This window comes from Electrona antarctica (assembly GCF_951216825.1).
Source record: "Electrona antarctica genome assembly, chromosome: 1".
NCBI lineage: Eukaryota > Metazoa > Chordata > Actinopteri > Myctophiformes > Myctophidae > Electrona > Electrona antarctica.
Genome location: NC_136806.1, coordinates 9,829,658 through 9,854,183, shown reverse-complemented (window position 1 = coordinate 9,854,183; position 24,526 = coordinate 9,829,658). Strand labels below are relative to the sequence as shown.

Here is a 24,526-nt window from a genome sequence, read left to right as displayed (position 1 = left end):
AACAACACACAATAAAGGATTGCCATGTCCCTGCCACAGAGATATTTGAAAAAACAATGTAACATGTATGAAATCAGTGGGAACAACAAACTATTTATCATAAAAGGAGAGCCCGACACAGCAGCAGCACTCAGGTGCAATAAAGAAATATATATCCTGCAACTGGAGCCGTTCTCTTTTAGTTTTCATACTCTATGTCTATATTATCAATCAGTCTTTTTCTTTCCTCTATCATCTTCAATATAATATAATATAATCTTCATAATAATATAATATTCCTCTTTAAGGTCCTCCCATTGCCTGCACGGCACCATCCTTTGTCTGTGATGTGAAATAAGTAAAGGCTGTTTCCTGAATACGCATACTTGTGTGTGGCTCTGAACACAGCTTCTCTGGCCAGAGAGAGAGAGCATCTCAGGCTCCACTTTAATGCTTGACCCAGGACTCCATAAGTATAAGATCCATAATGCTATGGATGGAGAACCTGACTGATCCCACAGAGAAGACGTCTCCCTGTACTGCATCTGACTGACATCCATATGCTATGGATGGAGAACCTGACTGATCCCACAGAGAAGACGTCTCCCTGTACTGCATCTGACTGCCATCCATCGCTGCACACATAGATTATCTTCGGGCCGAGGTTAGGAGAGACAGACAGGCTCACACGTTTGTATAACAGCTTGGTCACTGACAGCAGCTGTGACGGAGCTATCAACTCTTGTTCTCCCTCCTAAAACATGATCATCGGGTACAATGATTATACTAGGAGTAGGAGTACACACTCACACACACACACACTTGACTCGACAAAAACAAAGTGATATGATATGATTTGATCATACACCGTAGGCTGATTGATTGAAGTATTTATTAACAGTTTGCAGAATTACAGTACATTTCAAGCACAACTCAATACAAAAACTGTTAACTATGTGAGTGGACGACCCAATAAAGCATTACACTTGTTTACAGGGTCCACCTTGTTCAATTCATCAAAACATTTAGAGACGTACAAACAAATATACACTTTCTACATAATAATCCTGATTACATGAAAGTGATATGGCATGCCATCTTCAAACATGCAGAGGCCAGCCCAGAATTCTTCAGAATCAGCTTCTTAAAATGTGACACCTACAATTTCACAAAGATGTTTTAGTTTTATTGTTTTGTGTGAATAATTCTACATTTAATGAGAATTTTAGAAATCTTATCATCAGGTGTTCTTTGGATTACTGTGGAGTCGTTTCATAGTATAAATAAATTGAATAAGAAAAACTAAACGAATTATATTAAAAGTACCATTGGGGTTTGGGACAAATCGTTTGGCAGTATCGCGATCTCATTATCTAAGCGAGATCTGCAACTGAGTGTACACACGAGCCCATTTCGGCTCCACGGCGCCCTGCGAGCCAATCAGAAAAGGGGATCCGTGCGGAGCCAAGATGGCGTCAGTTTCAATACCAGGCAGCCACGAGTTGAGTTGGATATCCGTTCCTTTCATTCACTCTCTCGTCTCTCTCTGTGATAACCGTCATGGCGTCGGGCAGCACAGGCAGCAAGGTGTCCTGCGGGAGAGATCTCCATTGTGTGCCGGAGGTGGCCGATACTTTATCCGCAGTCGCTAAACTCGGGTGAGGAGGAGGAGAAGTTGTTTGTGTGCAGATGTGTTTAGACTCGTGCCTTATGGGTCGAGCAGCGGGGGGGGTTTTGCTGTCATAATCTAATCTCTGCACGTGCTAAGAAGGCTAGCCGCGCCGGTATAATGAAAGGCACGTGCACAATCACACATTAATGCTTGATGCTAGATGCATGTTTGATTGTTTTCCTCTCTCTCTCTGGGTCTTTCTTTCCCCCCGAGTCCTCACATCATCTCTGGTCCCGTTATTATTATAGGACCGAACACATAACATAACACTCAGCTATAGTGCAACCAACCATGCAACCACCACTTTTTGTTTACATTGGTACTTTGTTGTAAATAATGACCTAAGAAAGTTCATCATAAAGACATATGTGATATCATAACTAAAGATCTGGCTGTGGCTTTGAACTATTTGATGAATTTTATTTTCGCATATATGTGTATTTGTAGGCCTATGTCTTTAAATGTCTTGATGAATTGAAAATGGAGGACCCTGATGTAAACACGTCTTAGTGCTTTTTCCTGGTTTAGCAGATTTTGTATTGACCTGTACTTTCTTTGAAATGTATGTACCCATTCTACAATTTAGATTTTTCAATCAATCATTCAATGTGTTTTCTCCAGGTTTGACTTCCTGTGCATGCCCTTGTTCCACCCGAGGTTCAAGAGAGAATTCGAACTGAACCCTGCTAAGTCCAGACCCGGCGCTCATACCCGTTCAGACCTGCTGTTATGTGGGAGAGGTAAGCAGACAAAGTACTCGACCGTCGACCCCCAGTGTTGGTGGTGTGTGATGATCCAGTTGAAGCACCTCTGTTGGTACGGAGACGGGCCCGGGAGAACCAATGATGAGACACAGAGGCAGTATCACACCATAGATTCACAAAGTTTATTAGACAGACAGGGAATATATATAGTGCTGGATCATAGAAACAGACAGTAAGATATGATGATGCACGACATAGGAACGTGACATGATGATGTGCAAGGTTGACCTCATGATGGACAAGGCTAGCCTTAAGATGGCCTTACACTAGCCGATTTCTTTCAATCTGAAATCTGATAGCACCACACACTACAGGATAATCGGAGCGGGGCAGAGCAAATATCAAACATTCTTGATGTTGATCGGGCCGATCCCGATCGCGCTTTGAGCGGTCGAGGCACCCCCCGAGCGTAAAAAATGCCCGATTATCGGCTAGTGTAAGGCCACCTTTACTGTCGGCATGCCAGGCGGACCTTATGGGTGCCACCTAACAGGATGCCTCACATATCAAGACAGATACAATGCAGACAGAGAAACATCTCGCTATCAAGGTCAGGAAAGTCAGGAAAATAGTTGAATACCAAACGACTCGCCCCTTTACCAACTCGCCCCGGGCGTACAGCCGGCGGAACTGCGTGGCCTGGTATTCCTAATGTAACCTAAGTAAATGATGCTTATGTTAAACCTAACCTTATTCCTAACCTTAACCTCAGGAAAACTATGCTAGTAACCCTAAACGTATTTCTAACCTTATTCTCAGTAAAACAAAATAAAGAATACAAGAACCGTCGGACCGAGCGGTCGGCGTGAGGTCGGTGGAACAATCGAGGGGCGAGATGATTTAGGGGCGACCGTACCTGATACCAAATAGTTTAGGATGGTTTTGTTCTTTCCAGGACTATTGCCTCCCCGCATGCTTGATCTGATGGGTTATATTAGGCTATATATTCATTGCTGATGAGCATCTTTCACATCTTGTTGAACACAATGGAGAACAAGGATCCATGTCAATGTCAGGACATGTACAATACATGTGACATAATGTGGCTCTCGCAGTGATAAGACAATGGATTCAAAGAAAGTTGTTAAAATATTGCTGCATTATCTTGTGTAATAATTATGCATTGTGTGTCTCACCTAGATTGGAATACACTCATTGTTGGAAAGCTTTCTCCATGGATTGAAACAGACTCTGAAATCGTGACAGAACGCAGGAACTCTGAGGCTGTAAGTTAAATATTGTTTTACTCTTGCTTGTTATTAAAATGCAATGTCTATCTCATATTGTATATTTATTATTTAGGGGAAAAAATACTTTAAAATGTAAATGGCATGCTTTGCAGGAAGCTAGCCATCTATGTGTTTCTGTGTGTGTTTGTCAAATCTTGCAAACCACTGGACCGATCAACAACATATTTCCAGTACACGCTACTTTATCTTGTATACCTCCAATCCACTGGACACGGATTCAACCGGATCTCCATTCTTCCACAATGTCTTATCTTCCCTCCTAGGCCTTGGTGCAGGAGCTGAACTTCTCTGCCTACCTGGGTCTGCCGGCCTTCATGGTCCCACTGAAGGGACCCAATAATGCCAACCTAGCCCGCGTGCTGCTCAATCACATCCAGACCGGACACCACACATACAATGTATGCACTGACGGTATTATTAACATCAAACCCACTAAACCAGATTGCTCTTACTATATAGAGCGTCGCAGTCCCGCCCCCTACCAGGGCCCAGGAAATGATTCTCCGTTCATTTTCCTCATAGACATTTCAGAAAGTATTTATTTAAAGACGTTTACGCAGCGGACAAAGCCAACTCTTGTCGTGACAAATCATGACAACAAACACAATCTTTCGGGCCAAACAAAGAATTAGAAAGTAGGAAAAAACGGCAGGTTACAACACTTTTTTTGTTGTTTTTCTTCTATGTAATTATTTGTTTGGTCCAAAATATTGTGTGTTGTCATGATTTGTCACGACTCGAGTTGGCTTCATACAACGCTTAAAAGGTCTTTAAATAAATCATTTTTTAAATGTCTATGGGAAAAATGCATTGTGATTAATTTCCTGGGCCTGGCGTCGTCATGAAAGGGGGTGGGACTGCGACGCTCTATATGATGGCTTGAATATACCGCATGTTTAAATACTGCGCTCAAAGGACAGTGGCTGAAGGGCTTCCTAACTGGCACAAAACTATGAAAATGCATCGAAGGAGAAATGGCCATCACTGTTTTTGTTTTCTTCCTGCTCAGTTTTGGATCCGCGTCCCATTGATGTCCCCCGAGGACCTGCGAGAAGATGTGATAGAGAATGAGCCGACCGTCTCCACCGAGGACAGGAACGTGGACGAGAAGACCTGGGGCTGGTAAGTGGAACACCAGCCTGCATCCATGAGCTTGACTGAACATCACCAAAGTTGCCATTCATTTCCTTTTTGATTGAATACTTTACTAGTCAGAATTTATGTAAACCGCATGTGGTGCAGCCATACATTTAGGCCTGACGTCGAAATAAAAACAATGTTCGCTCTGAAAGAATATATTCAACGATTTTTCAAAAATAGCAGACCTACAAGCTCGTAGCGTGCCACTCGGTGGCGCGCTATGAGCTTGTAGATCTGCTATTTTTCAATGGCTAAAGTATAACATAATGCTTAGTTAAAACACCAAAAGGGGTTCCCGTCCGGAATGGGTTAAGTCCAAAGGATAATACAAACACTTAGGCCTATGTATTCAATTCATCAACAAATGCAAAACACAAAGGAGAAAAGGGAAAAACGGTGTCAGAGAATGACCGCATTTACCTCCCCTTGTGGTCTCCTCTCCTGATGATGATTTTTCAGGCCAGTTGTGAAAGAAACCAGTGGTTCACATCTTTTAATGGATGGTGTCGGGGCATTCCACATTTTGGAGTAGTAGAATGAGAGTTTTCCCATCTTCTATATTTAATGTGCCCCCCCTGCTTATATGAGACAATTTAAAATGAAACTTCTATGACAGTGCTGACATAATGAAGTGACATTATTCCGGGAGAGTGGCTCAGCCCTGCGGTCACTCTCGCCTATAAGGAGTCTAAAGGCTCATACATAGTCTGGTTTTTCGGTGGTGGGGTGACCACCGAACTACAACATGACGTCACGAGCCGTGGTGAAGAGCAAACCACAGCCACCACTCCAGCCCTTCTATCTGTTTTTACTCACCACCGCTCAACGTTATTTCAGCTCTGGTGGTCAGATCACCAAAATCCAGACTATGAATAGGCCTTTACTGGTATTGTATTGTGGGTGTCAGTCACTTTGGAGAAGTAGTTACTAGTTAGATCGGGTATAAGGGCACTGTCCCTTTGACTATCTTAAATACCAATCCCATTTTTATTTGCTTAACCGTGTCTCCTACCCTGAGCCATGAGCCATCCCAGACTAGCAAAGTGTTGGACCTACAGTAGGTGGGACATGGGCTTTAGGCCGAGGCGACAAGTAGTTAAATCAGTTTGTTTTGGTAGGTCTGAAGCTTAGTTTTAATTGACATTGAGATGTTGGAGAGCCACGAGGTGCAAGCATAGTTAATGAGGGCTTGAGAGTGCATTTGTTGACAAAAGAAACATCTTGTTATTTGATTTTTCTTGAGGACTTTTGATGCCATTTTCCAGTTTGTTGTCAAGAATACAGCCCTTTCCCTCTCACTTGTCCTCTACTTAGGTGGCACTCCTTCAGAACACTGTGTGACTACAACAAGAGGATCTGTCTTGGTGAGTGAACACAATGGTGCTTTTCTGAGTTTTCCGAGTCATTTTGCCACCGAGTGGTTCACGATTATTAGTATTATTGTTTTTCTCTTGTTCCCAAAGCTATCGATGTCGCGGCCGATATCCCTTGCGACGCGGTGATTGACAAGTGGCTTGGGGAGCCAATCAAAGCTGCCATACTTCCCACAAGCCTCTTTCTCACCAATAAGAAGGGGTTCCCCGTTCTTTCGAAAGCCCATCAGCGAATCATCTTCCGTCTTTTCAAGGTATAGAACAAAGAACACGCAAGTAGTAAGACTCTACACCGCAACGTATCTTTCATCACAGATGCTTTGATATTAAATGCAGAGAAAAAAAACGTTCTTTTAATAAGATTAATATAAATGCAACTGTCTTGGTCTCCTAGCTGGAGGCCCAGTTCATCTTCACAGGGTCCAGTCGGCACAGTGAGAAGGACTTCCGTTCCTATCTCCAGTACTTGGAATACCTCAACCAGAACCGGCCCGCTCCTAATGCATATGAGCTCTTTGCCAAAGGCTATGAGGACTACCTGCAGTCCCCACTCCAGGTGTGTGTTAACCCATTTTGACCTGATGTCAACATTTTAAAAAATTTCTGAAAAACCTCATGTTTCTGTATCAGTGGTGCTCAACCTTTTTCATGTCAAGGACCCCAGAATTATCTATATTTGGCCGTGGACCCCCATCTGAAAATGTTGTTCCAGGTCCCCAGAAGCAAAGATTTGAGTTAAAAAAAATTGCTCTGAAAGAATATATATTCAAAATTTGCGCCACATTTTCACGATTTTTCAAAAATAGCAGACCTACAAGTCTGCTATTTTTCAATAGCTAAAGTATAACAATGCTTTAAAACACAAAGGGTTTCCTGCCCAAAATGGGTTAAGGTTGAGTGACGATACGAGTATATCGGCAATCGTGGATTGGCCATTTTTTATTTTTTATTAGGCCATTTCTCAGATTTTATATTTTATTTTGCAAATCTACAAATGTAGCCCAATTATAACCTGTACAGCTAAATAAAGTGTGAGCAAAATGCGACAATTTGGCCTAGCAAACTAGTAACATCCCCTGGTGGAAACCCCCTGCCCAAGCAGCAGCAGCAGCAGCAGCAGCACAGGAGGAGAAGTTGCTGTAGGCTACATGTTGTCACTCCCGTCCGGACCCAGTTAAATATACAGTGACAGTCACACCAGAATGTCCACTGCTGCTGTCTCGTGTCTCATCCCAACCGACGTGCTTCAATGCACGATCCGTGAAGTCGGGGGGACGAGGAGTGACTAAGCGTTAGCATTGCAACAAGCTAAGTGATGTTGGCTTTAGCTTGCTGCTTGTCTGATTCAACTTCACTTCATCTCCGCCTGTAATATTATCTTATTTTGTTACCCTGACACTGGTGCTGCAAAAACGGGCAGATCTACAAGCTCTCAGCACGTAGCGAACGGTGCTGCAAAAACAGGCAGATCTACAAGCTGAGAGCTTGTAGACCTTTTTTTTCCGGCCCGTGACCAGCAGTGAGCTGTTCTCACATTTCTTTTAAAACACACATATATTGTCCAATGGGGATTTTGGGGCAGACGATGGGCGATAGGAAAAAAATGGCATATCGCCCAACCTTTGTGTGTGTGTGTCACTGTAAATCCGATTGTAATGTAAAAACTTGTTTTGTTTGTCTGAAATTGTCTCTCCTCCCCCATTAGCCCCTCATGGACAACCTGGAGTCACAAACGTATGAAGTATTTGAGAAGGACCCCATTAAATACTCACAGTACCAACAGGTAACATTAAATACTCACAGTACCAACAGGTAACATTAAATACTCACAGTACCAACAGGTAACATTAAATACTCACAGTACCAACAGGTAACATTAAATACTCACAGTACCAACAGGTAACCATATATCTATATATGAGAAGGACCCCATTAAATACTCACAGTACCAACAGGTAACCATATATCTATATATGAGAAGGACCCCATTAAATACTCACAGTACCAACAGGTAACCATATATCTATATATGAGAAGGACCCCATTAAATACTCACAGTACCAACAGGTAACCATATATCTATATATGAGAAGGACCCCATTAAATACTCACAGTACCAACAGGTAACCATATATCTATATATGAGAAGTACCCCATTAAATACTCACAGTACCAACAGGTAACCATATATCTATATATGAGAAGGACCCCATTAAATACTCACAGTACCAACAGGTAACCATATATCTATATATGAGAAGGACCCCATTAAATACTCACAGTACCAACAGGTAACCATATATCTATATATGAGAAGGACCCCATTAAATACTCACAGTACCAACAGGTAACCATATATCTATATATGAGAAGTACCCCATTAAATACTCACAGTACCAACGGGTAACGATATATCTAGAAACTGTAACTAATATCAGAAACAAAATCACAAAGTGATTTACATACTGTACAGAGAAATAAAGGTTTTAGCGTGTTTAGCAGGAAAAGTCGGGTTTAGGGGGTTCCGCAAGGAAAGTCTTCATAAAACATCATTTTAATCCATCTCTGTGACGGAGTATGTTAACCCATTTTGACCTGGGAACGATTCTACAAATGTCTTCTAAATCACGACTGTTTTCTGAAAAAACCCATGTTTCTATGTCAGTGGTTCTCAAACATTTTCATGTCGAGGACTCCCAAGATTATATGTAATTGGCCGCCGACCACCATCTGAAAATATGTTGTTCCAGGGACCCTCCCAGAAGCAAAGATTTGAGTTAAAAACTTTGGCTCTGAAATAATATATATTCAAAGATTTCAGGCACATTTTCAAGATTTTTCAAAAATAGCAGTGGCGCGCTACGAGCTCGTAGATCTGCTATTTTTCAATAGCTAAAGCATAACATGATGCTAACACCAAAAGGGGTTCCCGCCCAAAATGGGTTAATACAGTATAACTAGCATCTGCAGTGGTTGGAGGTGGTCATCCTACTCTTCCTTTGAGACATGTAGACCCTGGTGTCAGGGAGGACACCTATGGTTTGAGACATGTAGACCCTGGTGTCAGGGAGGACACCTATGGTTTGAGACATGTAGACCCTGGTGTCAGGGAGGACACCTATGGTTTGGCAACTAATATTGCCTGAAGCTCATAGCGAAATATCTCTATGACCAAGCGTGGGATTCCTTATTCGTTGGCACAGCGGTAGAAATGTCTTATTGCCTAATCATGCAGGAGAAACCAAAGTTTGAATCCCAGTTTGGACATTACGTTAAAGGACCACTTCACCACTTCACCACTCTTCATATAATTGGTCCTCACTAATGTTCATGATAAAACACCACAATTTTTTCCTACTCAGTCTGTGTGTCTCATAGGAGGGCTTTGGGCAGTTCGGACACCAGTGACATCATCATTAGGCAGATTTATTTTTAAACAAGATTTGTTTTAAAATATATTTAGATTTGTATTATCGTGAGAACGATGGTTTCAACTTTTGCATTGCAACTTTTCAGGAAAAGAAAGCCTGCCGTTTCTATTAGCTTGGATTCACCATCGATGATGTCACTGGTGGACGGGTTTCTGAACTGCCCACAGCCTTCCTATGAGACACAGACTGAGTAGAAAAAAATTGTGGTATTTTATCATGAACATTAGTTAGGACCAATTATAGGAAGAGATGTTGAAAAGTGGTGAAGTGGTCCTTTAAGGATTGCAGTTGCACCTTTACTCAACCATAACATGACGGCGACATTTAGCGAGTGTTGAGTCAGTGTTATGTGGCTCAAACAACGTTCAGGTCTCTGAAAGCTTATTTTTCATACCCTGTAATGAAGGACAAATTAAATGCTTTAGCAACGTTGACCAGACGTTAATGTTGACCAGACTGACTGACTGATGTTCTTCCATCTACAGGCCGTCTATAAATGTCTTCTGGACAGAGTACCAGAGGAGCAGAAAGACACCAATACACAGTGAGTAGAGGTTCCCTGTCCTTCCAATTTAACTCCAACTCAATTTCAATAGCATCTTTCTTTTCTATTTCTATGGTACGAGATACCAGGGTTGTGGCTCTTTCGGAGTGGGAACTCTGGGGGGTGGGAGGGGTAAAATGCTCATTTTTGTATGTTGTCTTTATTTGACTCATATGTGACTTTGATAAATACAAAAATCATTCTGACCTTGCAACACATGTTGTGAGCCGGCCCATAAAACCTGCATTAATGCATAATGATGATGTTGTTGTTGTCTCTCGGCCACAGGGTGTTGATGGTGCTCGGAGCGGGCAGGGGTCCCCTGGTTAATGCGTCTCTGCGAGCTGCTAGACAGGCAGACAGGAAGCTACGGATCTACGCCGTGGAGAAGAACCCTAACGCTGTGGTCACGTGAGTTGGAATCACACCGGCGTGTAAAACGATCCTCGCCTCATTCGTTTGAGGTCGAGGAGCGAAGACAACAAATGCATTCGCTTCCCCTTGCAGATGGGTGTCTTGTGTCTTGACCTACAAAATGACAGGGACACATAGGGCTCCATTTTCGTCACCGCTAAAGCCCTTATGCCTAAACTTCTTTGCCTTTTTTTTTACTATTTTAAAAAACATTTTGGAATAGTTTAACTAGCCAATCTACATTGACACGTTGTGAGCTTGTAGACTGGCCATTTTAACTATTCAAAGATGTTTTGCAAAATAGTAAAAAAATAAGTTTAGGGATAAGGGGTTTAGCGGTGACGAAAATGGAGCCCCTAGTCTGTCAAAATGTAACTTTTTTTCAAGAAATGGGACACACACACAAACTGTTCCATATGGATCCAATGTAGTTATTATTTAGTCACAAGCTTTTGTTAATACTTTTTCATAGTTTAAATAAATATTTATAAAAGACAAATTGAAATCTGTCACCCCCGTTTTGGGCATAGAAATTACACATTGCAGTGCATCGTGCTTGTTCTGTAGCTCGCCTATTTTTGTATAGTATTAAATTGCTTCATTTATGGTACAAAAATAAGTTACATTACAAGGTTTCTGCATAAAAAAAGCGTTGATATGCAAGTTCTATTCATGGATGTACTGTACAGTACCAACACGAATCCTTAAGTTCCATTTAGCAATTTCCCAATATCAAGACAAATTCCTAGTGTGAGCCTCGGCTTTGGCTGTAACAGGTGACTCTAGGTTCTGAAACGGGAGCAGCAACTCATTCCCATCCATCAATACAGGGTTGCACCACCCTGGGTGATTTCCCCTGTGTGACACAGATGAGCCTCGTATTGAGACCGGTGGAGTTAACGATCTGTGACTGTGTATGGCTTCAACGTTGATGATCTGAGCGTTCATTCATTGTCAACCCAGGTTGGAGAACTGGCGCTTCGAGGAGTGGGGCGATCAGGTGACGGTGGTGTCGTGTGACATGCGGGAGTGGACGGCGCCCGAGAAAGCAGACATAATTGTCAGCGAGCTGCTTGGCTCGTTCGGCGACAATGAGCTGTCCCCCGAGTGTCTGGATGGAGCGCAGCACTTTCTTAAGGGTAATTCAGAGTTGTGTGTTTTGCAGTAACTCCTCTTTGCCCAATACTCCTCCATACTCCTCCAAACTTAATGACATTTGCCGACTAGTGCAGTGGTTTTCAACCTTTGTCATATTAAGGTCCATTATTACTTGCCCAAGCAGAGCGCGCAAGTACTAGAGTTCTCATCGGGCCTGAAAATTAAGGCCCGGCCCTACCCTACCCTAACTGGGTCGGCCCGAGGCCCGGCCCGACCCTAACAATTACCATAATGTCAGGCCCGAAAACCCGAAAAAGCCCGAGTGTGAAAAAAAAGAAAAATTCCACTATATGGCCGCGGCGCCGTGGATTATTGAGACGACCGTGTCAGAGAACGCACTAATAGTCTAGTCGCCGAAATAAAGGATTTATGTAACTCACGTTAATTGGCTGATAATGTTCCATTTTCAACATTCTAATGGTTTCCAGCAATTTCCAGGGGTGAGTAAACATCTTCTGAATCAAAGTAGCAGCGATCCTCTGAAGTGACGCAGTTAATTATGTCCAATAGGCTACTGGCAATATTATGACAATTCAAGTCAACTTGGCTATAATCTACTAGGTTATTGTATAGTTTACATTAATCATTGCCTCTCAAACCCACATACAACGCGTAAAGTGCGTTGCCTAACCAAAAGAACAGACATACAAACCATCAACATGCCGCTCGATGGCGTGTCGAGTCTGTCGACAGCTTGCAGATCTTTTATTTTGGGCAGTGGGCACACAACGAGGCGCGCTGCGCTACGATGGGGAAATTAAATAGCTGTAGGCTACAGCGCGCTGCGATACGATTTGTAAACCAAATAGCTGTAGCCTACAGTGTGACTGTAACATTGCTTGGTCATCATGTAACTATATTACGTGCAGGCGCTTTCATAGTTATATGGAGCATTTACCGTTGATTAGGTAGCCTAATTTAGCTTATTCACCCAGCTGGGTTCAACGAGACAGCAGTGTCTCGTTAAGCCCCGACGTTTCCAAAACGAGCTATTGCGGATAAATCGATGGTCTTATAAAACATTTAAGCATATGGCAAGTTGACTTAAGTTATATAGTTGATGCTGAGCAGTAAGCAGCTCATTTGGTTGGCAAACCAGAGGCCAGCCAGCGGTAGCAAGTTCAACAACCACCGTTCTATTCTGTCACTTTGGTGCGCTGCTGCCTGCTGCTGATCATCGCCTCCTCCTCCTTCAGTCACATATAGTATAATAGCCTAAACTGTAAAAGTTAATCGCCAACATTCACCAGCTCAGCCCTCTTCATATTAAATAAATACATTACACAAACAACAGAATTGTTATTTTTGTTATAATAAAATTATTACAAAAAAAAAAAAAAATCACAATCACAGAGCCCGAGGCTCGGCCCGGCCCGACTAATTATCGTGCATTTTGGGCCCGGCCCTACCCGAAAATGTCGGGCCGGGCCGGGTTCGGGCAGAGATTGAGAACTCTAGCAAGTACTAGTTTCGCCCGACGATGCGTATGCACCGTCCCAGCAAATGACGTAATGACTACTGACTACTGAGCTAGCTATATCACATATACCCTGACGTCATTTGCTGGGACGGTGCATACGCATCAAGAGTAACCACAGTATACCGCTAATCAACTTACAAATTACATATACATAGGAACATTACCTCTAATCTTCCCGACACTAAAACGTATCGTCATTACGTCACCATCAAAAACCAATTTCATTCTGGCATTGGGTCCTTTAATCCACATCTTTATTACGTCATCATTGAGAGTTTGCAAATGACGTACTGACTACTGAGCTAGCTATATCAGTTATACCCTGACGTCATTTGGTGGGACGGTGCATACGCATCAAAAGTAACCACAGTATACCGCTAATCAACTTACAAATTACATATACATAGAGGCATTTCCTTTAATCCACCCGACACTGATCGAGATATACGTCACCATCGAAGGCATTGGGTCCTTTAATCCACATCTTTATTACGATATACTTCATAATACTACTTTTTTACGTGCAAAAAGTAGGTACGTAGCAAATAGCTAAACCTAATAATTCAATATTTCAGTCGTTCTATCAAAGAGAAGCTGAGATTTGACAGTTTGTAGCGGTCGACAGTACTTGCGCGCTCTGCTTACGCACTAGTAGGCCATTTATGGCCTACTTGTGTGCAACAAGCAAGTAGGCACTCGACAGAGTGCAGTTCTAGTTTATTCAGCATTTGCCACGGACCACTATTTGATGACATTTAGCCTCTCTGACCCAAAACTAAAGGACATTTTGTTATCCGATATGATTTTGCCCACAATTCCATGCTGTATTGATGTGGTACCGTAGGAGAGATGACGGGCAAATGTTGATCAAAATAACAATTCTACATTCTCTAATAGAGCGTTGCAGTCCCGCCCCCTACCAGGGACCAGGAAATGATTCCCTGTTCATTTTCCTCATAGACATTTCAAAAAGTATTTATTTAAATACCTTTTAAGCCTCGTACAAAGCCAACTCGAGTTGTGACAAATCATGACGACAAACACAATTTTCCGGGCCGAACAAATAATTAGAAAGAAGAAGAAAACGGCAGGTTACAACACTTCTTTTTGTTGTTTTTCTTCTTTGTAATTATTATATACTGCGATGCTCTATAGTGTAGACTTCTTGTGAATTAAGTAATCCATATGGTTTAATTTTGCGCTCAAGAGTGAAAGATCTACAAGAGTCCATTTGGTTACCAACTCGCCATCATATAGCTGGGGACCACCTAGAACCCCCTCAAGGACCACTGGTGGTCCCCGGACCATGCACTGGTTGAAAACCACTGAACTAGACTGATCACTGTCTGTTATTACCGTGGTTCATGGAAACATTCAAGGTCACACTCCATTATCTTCCAGGCCTCTTTGCCTCGTTCCGTCACTCCAGGCCAGTGTTTCCCCTTTCTTTACGTCCTCGTGTCTCCGCTCCTCCTCAGCCGACGGCGTGAGCATCCCCTGCTCCTACACGTCCTTCCTGGCGCCTCTGTCCTCCTCCAAGCTGTACAACGAGGTGCGAGGCTGTCGCGAACGCGACAAGGACCCCGAGTGCCACTTCGAGACGCCTTACGTTGTGCGCCTGCACAACTTCCACCAGCTGGCCGAACCCAAGGCCTGCTTCACCTTCAACCACCCCACCACAGGTAGACAAGAGCACCCCACCACAGGTAGTCGAGCACACCATGACCACCCACCACCCTCACTACCACCACGCACACCCTAACCCACCCCACCACAGGTACACGAGAGCACCATGACCACCCACACTACCACGCACGCCCTAACCCATTTAGACCTGAGGACGATTCAACAAATGTCTTCTAAAGCCTGACAGTTTTCTGAAAACCCCCAGGTTTCTATGTCAGTCGTTCTCAAACATTTTCATGTCAAGGAGCCCCACGATTATATGTAATTGGCCGCCGACCCCCCCCCATCTGAAAATATGTTGTTCCAGGGACACCCCAGAAGCAAAGATTTGAGTTGAAAACGTTCGCTCTGAAAGCACGTATATTCAAAGATTTGCACTACATTTTCACGATTTCTCAAAAATAGCAGACCTACAAGCTCGTAGAGCGGCATGTCAAGGACCCCCAAATTGACACTTAATTATGCCAGGGACCAGAGATGATTTTTACAGCTCAGTGATTCTCAACCTGTTTAATTTCAAGGACCCCCCCCCCCCAGTTTGACATGCATATTAGTCTACAGACCCCCATTTAATGGCATTTCTATCTCTGGGACCCTAATTTATGTTGTAAAATCAATGTTAGTGTTTGTTCCATGTTTACACTCTCTGAGTTACAGACCCATAAGGGTCCATTTGGTTCCTAATTATCATTTAGCCGGGGAGCCCCTAGAACTCTCTCTGAGTTACAGACCCATAAGGGTCCATTTGGTTCCTAATTATCATTTAGCCGGGGAGCCCCTAGAACTCTCTGAGTTACAGACCCATAAGGGTCCATTTGGTTCCTAATTATCATTTAGCCGGGGAGCCCCTAGAACTCTCTCTGAGTTACAGACCCATAAGGGTCCATTTGGTTCCTAATTATCATTTAGCCGGGGAGCCCCTAGAACTCTCTCTGAGTTACAGACCCATAAGGGTCCATTTGGTTCCTAATTATCATTTAGCCGGGGAGCCCCTAGAACTCTCTCTGAGTTACAGACCCATAAGGGTCCATTTGGTTCCTAATTATCATTTAGCCGGGGAGCCCCTAGAACTCTCTCTGAGTTACAGACCCATAAGGGTCCATTTGGTTCCTAATTATCATTTAGCCGGGGAGCCCCTAGAACTCTCTCTGAGTTACAGACCCATAAGGGTCCATTTGGTTCCTAATTATCATTTAGCCGGGGAGCCCCTAGAACTCTCTCTGAGTTACAGACCCATAAGGGTCCATTTGGTTCCTAATTATCATTTAGCCGGGGAGCCCCTAGAACTCTCTGAGTTACAGACCCATAAGGGTCCATTTGGTTCCTAATTATCATTTAGCCGGGGAGCCCCTAGAACTCTCTGAGTTACAGACCCATAAGGGTCCATTTGGTTCCTAATTATCATTTATCTGGGGAGCCCCTAGAACTCTCTCCCCGGACCCCACTTTGGGAACCACTGTCCCAAAGGAAGAAACCACACACACCTGCACAAAATATGAATACACTTTTCTTGTGTTGTCGTTTTCTCTCAGATATGAACAATAACCGCTACCAGTGCCTCAGATTCTCAGTGGGTTGCAACACTGTTCTCCATGGCTTCGCGGGCTACTTTGAGACCACGCTCTACAAAGACGTTACGCTCAGTAAGTCAGTCCAAGAACGAGGAGATGTGGGGCCATGTCTCGCGCCACCCCTTACCCCTTGTCCCTAAACTTATTTGCCTTTTTTTTTTTTACCATTTTGAAAAACCTTTTAAAATAGTTCAAATAGCCGATCTACAAGCTCACAACTAGGGGTGTCAAATTCGCGATTCCCGTTATGGACGATTCAAAATCGATTCATAATTTTTTTTCTGGTTACTGGTTACAGTTACAGGAGTTTTCACTACATGGTGTTTGTGATATGAAATGTAAGCTTACCCTAATCACAGTAAACATCATGTCTTCAGTCATTTTCAAGTTACTGTAGTATAGTCACTTCAGTTGGCTGGAGTAGATTGTGATGAAATCCTATATATTGAATCGAGAATCATTTTGAATAGAATGCATTTGAATTTTAAAATTGTTTATCGATTTTGAATCAAATGGTGACCCCAAGAATCGGAATCGAATCGTGGGACACCCAAAGATTCACAGCCTTACTCACAACGTGTCGATAAAAAACAAATCATATATATTTTTTCAATAAATGGCAAATACATTCAGGGATAAGAGGGGTAAGAGATGGGGCCCGTGGTCTCTTGCTCGGATTGTGTCTGAACAATGATGTCTATAATTTAATTTTTTTATTTTAATGTTTTTTTGTGGCTTTCGCCTTTATTTTATATTTTGTATGGATGGACAGACAGTAGGCTCTATCAATTAATTTAATTCCAGGTAATCGTTTTACAGGTATCAAGCCAGCTACACATTCACCTGGAATGTTCTCCTGGTTCCCAATTCTGTTCCCCCTCAAAGTAAGTTTTTACCGTTTTCCTGTAATGTACAGTAGATCTTTATAAAGCTTTATAGCTTTATATGTTTTTCTTTTACAAATGCATATCAGATATAACAGATTTCGTTTTAAGGCTATTCATTAGAAAAAAGCTAAGGTCTGCACACTGGATAATGCTCCAAAGCTTAACCCATTTTGACCTGAGATCAGATTCTAAAAATGTCTTCTAAATCCTGACAGGTTTCTGAAAAAGCTATGTTTCTATGTCAGTCGTTCTTCGATTTTTCAAAAATAGCAGACCTACGAGCTTGTAGATCTGCTATTTTTCAATAGCTAAAGTATAACATAATGCTTAGTTAAAACACCAAAAGGGGTTCCCGCCCAGAATGGGTTAAAAAGGTTTTATTAAGTTTCCAGTGTGCCGACATTTCTGTTTTCTGTTGTTCTAGCCTCGGCCTGGCGGCACCTGGCTTTTAGTGAGTGGATGTGCATGATTTATTGTACGTTTCTGTAAATCACATTCATTGACATACCCTTCTTCTCTCCCCCTGACAGCAACCCATCCCCGTGTCACAGGATGATGACATCACAGTGCGCTTCTGGCGCTGCAACAACGGGAAGAAGGTGTGGTACGAGTGGGCCGTGACCGAGCCCTCTTGCTCCGCCATCCACAACCCGGCAGGGCGCTCTTACACCATTGGCCTGTGAAGATGCCCCCACAGTGGTCCAAAACGTGCATTATGCACACACGTTTTTACAGGCACTTAGTGGTGATTGATGTGGACATAGAGACACAAGGGCGCCTACACATTCACGCCCACAAATGAGACAGCGCCACCACTTCTGGTCCGTTAGAACGGTGTACTGCAGCTGTCAATGCAATCCCTATGAGAGGCATCATAAAATACCGTAATGTCACTGGTTGATTACTGAGGCTCTAGAAATTTTGTTTTTTTTGTGTGTTCTAATACAGTGTCCCATATGTTTGATTTGTCTTTTTTTAATGTCACATACCTGCCACCTCAATATACAACCCACAATGTACTATAAGTGCTAGCATTGGAAAACTAAAGTGGCCGCATGGTATATACGTCAAGGTCGCATCCCTCTTGAAGTTTTCAATAACCAGATACATGTGTTTTGTTTTATAATGGGCTATTTATTTTTGTAAAATTATCCAAACAGCATCTTGCAAGACTTAAGTATTAATACTAACCTGGAGAATTCAGTTGAAAATGTCAATATGTCACTCTATTTAGTTGGGTTATTTCCCCTACTACATTCAGCCAAGTTAATTATACAACAACGGTAAAACACATTTAAAATTGGTGGTGCTGTTTCATTTGTGGGCGTGAATTTGTAGGCGCCCGTGTGTCTATAGCCCTGCGCATTGTATGTATCCAGCTAAGCTGGATTGTAGTCATGAGTCCTTAAAGCCTGATTTAAACTTCATTGTATGGCAGTATTGCACACAGATTTTCATGGGTTTATAGGAGCTGGCAGTCTGAAAAGTAAATGGATGAACCAGACAAGAGCCTGGTTGATTGAGGGACTTTGTTTTGTCATTTTGTTTTGAGCAGACACAGATTATGTTCCGTGTTGGATGGGTTCTGTATTTCGGTGTCAGTTGGTTGGTTTGAATTGTTCCTTTTTAACTAGCAGTTCCAAATAACCAAAAACATTGGGTCATTTCAAATGCGTGATTTCTTTTTTTTTTTTTAACTGTTGTGGTGACGCAACTGCTGATACATGGCCTCTGAAGTCTGAAATCATTCACTACTCCCTGCTCAGTAAAATATAGTTATAATATAGTGTCTTATATTATATGGGAACCGTTTGGCATTCCGATGAACCCCCTTTTCAAAACCGCGACGTATAACTGTCTGGCTGGCAAGTGGGGAAACACTGCTATGACGACGAATGGAAGTCCGTCGTCGGAGCAGCGGTGATTTGGAGTGCCGGTGTGTAACCATATTATATAATGTACTTCCCTATATTTTAGGGAGTATTATGGAAAAAACACTTGGGACACTACTTGGGTGACCATTATGTTGTGATGCGAGAGTACAGTTGGCAAACAAACGCCACCTCGGGACTCCTGAATCGCTGCCCTCCACACATCTAACATCAGGGTCTTGGTGTTGTTGGCTAATCTGTCACGCCGCAGTGCATCTACGGTGGTTGCGTGTCTCGCCTTTCCTGACTTTGCCCTGCGTTTGGCTCCCACAGTGCTTGCCACTAGTTCTGGGTGCCTGACGCAGTGCCCTGCTTCCGAGCCTTAAGGCCTAATCATACTCCAGCTTTACGTGATAAGGTGACGACTGAAAACTACAACATGACGTCACTGACAAACCACCGTTTCAGTGGTCACCTTATTACCTAAAACATCTCTTTCTGACTTTGTCTGTAACCTGTGATAGAACCCCATGGAGGACCGTGTTTCTGACCTGGAATCTGATTTGTTTGAATTAGTCTAATTGCAGACAGGTCTCGTACAAGTCAAATGGGATCTTTTTTTCCCAATGTGACTTGAACCACATTCAGAGGTGGTTTCAGGCGATCTGTCTCAGTCTGAATGTAACAACCTGATCTAAATTTGATTCCATGTGACTTGTTTGCATTTAGACTTATTTAAACAAATCGGATTCCAATCTGGATGTGTCACAGATCTGATTCAGGCTAGATTTGACAGATCCGATATTTGGACAGCACTACAAAATGGCAAACTCACTATAGTGGAATATAATAGAGAGCGATTTTGGACACTGCTCTTAACTTGCTCTTAACCAAACAAATATGTCTGCCTTACCGAGCACACATTCCATACTGACATGCGTAAATAAAACCCACGGGATCCGAGGATCGATGGGCTCTTTCAGGTCACAATACTGTTTTTGTTACGGTTGGTTTCTTTTTGTCAAAATGTCAATAAAGACTAAAGAACAAGGTTATTTGGAAATATTGTGTTCTGTAGTATTTTCCTGGATTGCTATGGCATGATCCACAAGCATGCTGGTTTATCTGGAAATGGACCAATTTGCCTTAAAATTTAGGCCCGACCTCAAAATCTAAATCCTCCAGTTTTTTTAAATAAATATTTTCACAAATTTTCAAAAATAGCAGACCTACAAGCTCGTAGCGCGCCACTCGGTGGCGTGCTATGAGCTTGTAGATCTGCTATTTTTCAATAGCTAAATTATAACAATGTTTAAAACACAAATGGGTTAAATGAGACTCAAGTTGCAGTGGCATGATCTGTACAGTAGGTGGTAGCCCAGAAATAATGCAGAGAAATGCCCTGCTGTGGCGGGTTAGATTAATAACATGAACTTTAGTCATATTGTTGTATGAAAAAGGATGGCTCAAGTGCCTTACCAATTACCATAGCATTAAAAATGTGCCTAAGCAGTTGCTCCTGCTATTCTTATGTTCTATCAATGCATCTGTCAATCTATTTTGTTAAGTGTAATTCATTCAATTCAGTGGTGGGCAATAGTAGGTGCAACTTTAATTAATATTCAAGTTATTGAATTATTTTGACTACGTGTACTTCACCTGAGTATTTGTATTTTTGGATTCTTGTGACTTTCACTGCACTACATTTCAAAGACAAATACAACAGATTTCTAGGAAGGTAGGCCTACATTATTGAAAATGGCTAAAAAAGCTCAACTTTGAGTCGTAGCCAACCGATGCAATTATACTTTAAACACTACCCACACGTTTAATCATGAAACCCTATTCACTTGTTATTTTATTTTTTGCTAGAGCTTAAACTAAATAGACCCAACGTAGGCCTACTTTTCTGTGACATATAAGCTGAAGCAAGCAACATATTATGTGCATATATGTGCTAACTTATATAGGCACATGTATGGCTTAAGTACACATGTACCGGCTGCCACAAAACAGTCATATCAAGGGACCTCAAAACCTACTCTAGTGAGGTTTTTAACCAAGTATTGGAGAGTCTGGATTGGTCCGATGAGCTTAAAAGCACACTTGTCGAAGAAGCTTGGCTTGGCTTCAAAACCAAATTTACATCAGTACTGAACAACATGGCTCCTTTGAGAACCACCAGGGGCAAAACCCGCTCGGAACCATGGATGAATTCGGACATACTGGCTGCAATGAAAGCCAGAGACAAAAAATGCTCTGAATTTCTAAAATGCAAGTCAAAGCTAGCCAAGCGCTTCGACAGTGTTCGCCAAGCTCGTTTGAACAACCTAAATACCCAACGAATCAAGCTACGAAACAATGTAACTGCCATGACCAAATCAGCTAAAAGTAACTTCATTAATGATAAAGCTCAGGAAAACAAAAACAATACTCATGAGCTCTGGAAGCTACTAAACAATCAACTAAGCTATGGTCAGAAACTAAAAACCAGATTTTCAAACATAAACATCAAATCGGACAACACTCTCATCACTGACAACCTTGATGTGGCCAACTACTTGAATATCTTCTTTACAAACATAGCAACAACTCTGGTTAACAAACTGCCCTCCCACTCTGGGCTCTTTGGTGTAGAGCACATTACAACCTTCTACAGAAACCTAGGTGTTTGTAAAGACGATTTTAAACTAGTTATGGTAACAACTGATGAGGTAATTAAGAAACTGAGTGCCCTCCAACCCCACAAGGCCACAGGCCATGACAACATTCCCTCCAAATTTCTCAGAGACTCAGCCATCTCTATAGCTCCAATCATCACCCACATAGTAAACCTCTCCATCAAACAGGGACAGGTCCCCCAAGATTTCAAACTGGCCAAAGTAACCCCCTTGCACAAGAAAGGGAGTAAATTAGACCCCGGCAACTACCGCCCTATTTCTATTCTTAGTTCCATCTCGAAAGTGATGGAAAAAATAGTCTATGAACAGGTTGAAAAGTATCTTGCCACTAATAAATTATTGTACGAGTTCCAATCTGGCTTCAGAACATCCCACTCCACTGACACATGCCTTCTCTATTTGAGCGACCACATCAAACAAGAGGTGGACGCTGGCAAATACTGCGGCATGGTCATGCTGGACCTCCAAAAGGCTTTTGACACCGTGAACCACTCCATACTGGTTAACAAGCTAAAAGCAATTGGTTTCGATAGCACATCAGTGAGCTGGATGCAATCCTACCTGGAGGGGAGAGAACAGATGGTGGAAGTGAACGGAACACTGTCCCCCCCCCTCCCAGTGAGCTGTGGCGTTCCACAAGGAAGCATACTAGGGCCTCTACTGTTCCTAATATATGTAAACGACATGACTTCAGCTTGTGACTGCAACTTGTTCCTGTTCGCAGATGACTCAGCACTGCTGGTCTCGGACAGGGACAAACTGCAGGTTGAAAATGCCCTCAGCTCTGAACTCGGTAGAATCTGCACCTGGCTCGCTGATAACAAACTATCTTTACACCTGGGAAAAACTGAATCCATTCTCTTTGGCTCTATTAGTAATCTCAGCAAGGCAAATGGCTTCTTGGTTAGAGTGGGTGACAATGTTATCACACGTAAAGATGAAATTACCTACCTAGGTTCCATCCTGGAGGCTAATCTTTCCGGTGATAAAATGGCCACCAACGTAATCAAAAAAGTCAACCATAGAACAAGATTCCTCTACAGGATCTCCTCACTGGTCAACAAAAACACCTTGAAGACCTTAACAGGAGCCCTTGTACAGGGTTTCTTTGACTATGCATGCACCTCCTGGTACCACAGCACCTCAAAGGCCCTTAAAACCAGGCTCCAGACTTCCCAAAACAAACTGGTCAGGCTCCTACTTGATCTAGCCCCCCGAACCCACCTAACCCCTGCCCACTTCGACAGGCTGGAATGGCTTAGGGTCGACGACAGAGTACAGCATCTTGCAATGGGTCTGGTCCACAAGATTCGATACACCACCAAGATACCCATGTACCTGTCTAGATACTTCCTTAATGTTAACGAAGTCCACACCCACAACACCAGAGGGAGTGCAACGAACCATGTACAACCCAGATTCGGCACAAACAAGGGACTAAATTCTTTTCGCTCCTATGCCACCAAAATGTGGAACGCCCTACCAACTGTCATTAAGACATGCGAATCCCTTGACTCCTTCAAAACCGCTCTCAAAGGGCACCTACGGATGGCTGCAATTCGAAACTGGCCCCCGTAAAATCTGAATCCCCCCCCCCCGCCCCCCCTTTTTTCCCCTCACTGTATATATTTCTTTTCCCTTTTTACCTCCTTTATGATGAATTCCTGTTCTGTCTATAGAAGTGTCTATTTGTACGTCTCTAAATGTTTTGATGATTTGAACATGGTGGACCCTATTGGAAACAAGTGTAATGCTTAATTGGGTCGTCCACTCACAGTTAACAGCCTTTGTATTGAGTTTGTGCTTGAAATGTACTGTAATTCTGCAAACTGTTAATAAATTCTTCAATCAATCAATCAATCAATCAATGGCATGTGTATTTGTGTACACTGTAGGCAGCAGCGGCTAATAAGCCAGACTAATATCACACTTCCAACGGCTGATTCGGTCTGGTTTATTAGCCAGGCTAGGCAGCAGCCAGGATACTTGACGTGTTCATGTGTTATCTGATTATCTGCAGTGGCAGAGCTGGGATGACGACATGACACATGGTAGTGTGGGGTACTGGGTTTGCCTTGAGGGGTTGGGCTAATTTGTTTTATTTTTTATTTTCTGGACATTACAAATAGGCTTATGGGCCTAGACTAGAACGTTTAGGTTAGGTTTAGATACTGAATAAGATTGATTGATTGAAATATTTATTAACAGTTTGCAGAATTACAGTACATTTCAAGCACAAACTCAATACAAAGACTTAACTGTGAGTGGACGACCCAATTAAGCATTATACTTGTTTACAAGAGGGTCCACCTTGTTCAATTAATCAGAATTAGTGTGTTCACCATATTATAGGTTATGAAATGAAGCTGTACTGTACTGTACTGACTGAAGTGACTACATACAATTCTAATGAATTGAAAATGGTGGACCCTGTTGTAAACAAGTGTAAGGCTTTATCATGGATCGTCCACAAAGTAAGAGTTTTTGTATTGACTTGTGTGCTTTCCTTTGAAATGTATCCATTCTGCACTGTGAAATAAAAACTTCAATCAATTATCATACATTTTGGACAGGTCAGAAGAACCATGGACTCCCTGGGTGGTGGGAGGGGCTTGGGATATGTTG

The 24,526-nt window shown here is 42.6% G+C and overlaps 1 protein-coding gene across 2 annotated transcripts; it reads left to right on the top strand.

Annotated features, from left to right (window-relative positions):
• The first annotated feature begins 1,447 nt into the window (after positions 1-1,447).
• prmt5 (protein arginine methyltransferase 5) lies at positions 1,448-20,283 on the top strand. 2 transcript variants are annotated; one of them, XM_079508272.1, is made up of 16 exons: positions 1,448-1,637; positions 2,273-2,391; positions 3,556-3,641; positions 3,929-4,063; positions 4,675-4,787; positions 6,120-6,169; positions 6,269-6,432; positions 6,573-6,734; positions 7,884-7,961; positions 10,095-10,153; positions 10,442-10,564; positions 11,531-11,706; positions 14,684-14,887; positions 16,424-16,534; positions 17,282-17,346; positions 17,880-20,283. In XM_079508272.1, exons 1-16 carry the CDS (start codon positions 1,540-1,542, stop codon positions 18,030-18,032), a joined length of 1,896 nt encoding a protein of 631 aa, XP_079364398.1. In that variant the 5' UTR covers positions 1,448-1,539; the 3' UTR covers positions 18,033-20,283. The 2 variants fall into 2 exon arrangements, with proteins under 2 accessions (XP_079364398.1, XP_079364397.1); XM_079508271.1 differs by having other exon boundaries at positions 17,267-17,346.
• The last annotated feature ends 4,243 nt before the right edge of the window (positions 20,284-24,526 follow it).

Excerpts from the sequence above, each read along its gene's own strand:
- prmt5 (XM_079508271.1), top strand. The coding sequence starts at position 1,540 with ATGGCGTCGGGCAGCACAGGCAGCAAGGTGTCCTGCGGGAGAGATCTC. Across the intron at positions 4,064-4,674 it reads CCGGACACCACACATACAAT|TTTTGGATCCGCGTCCCATT; the intron begins GTATGCACTGAC and ends CTTCCTGCTCAG. Across the intron at positions 16,535-17,266 it reads CTACAAAGACGTTACGCTCA|GTAATCGTTTTACAGGTATC; the intron begins GTAAGTCAGTCC and ends ATTTAATTCCAG.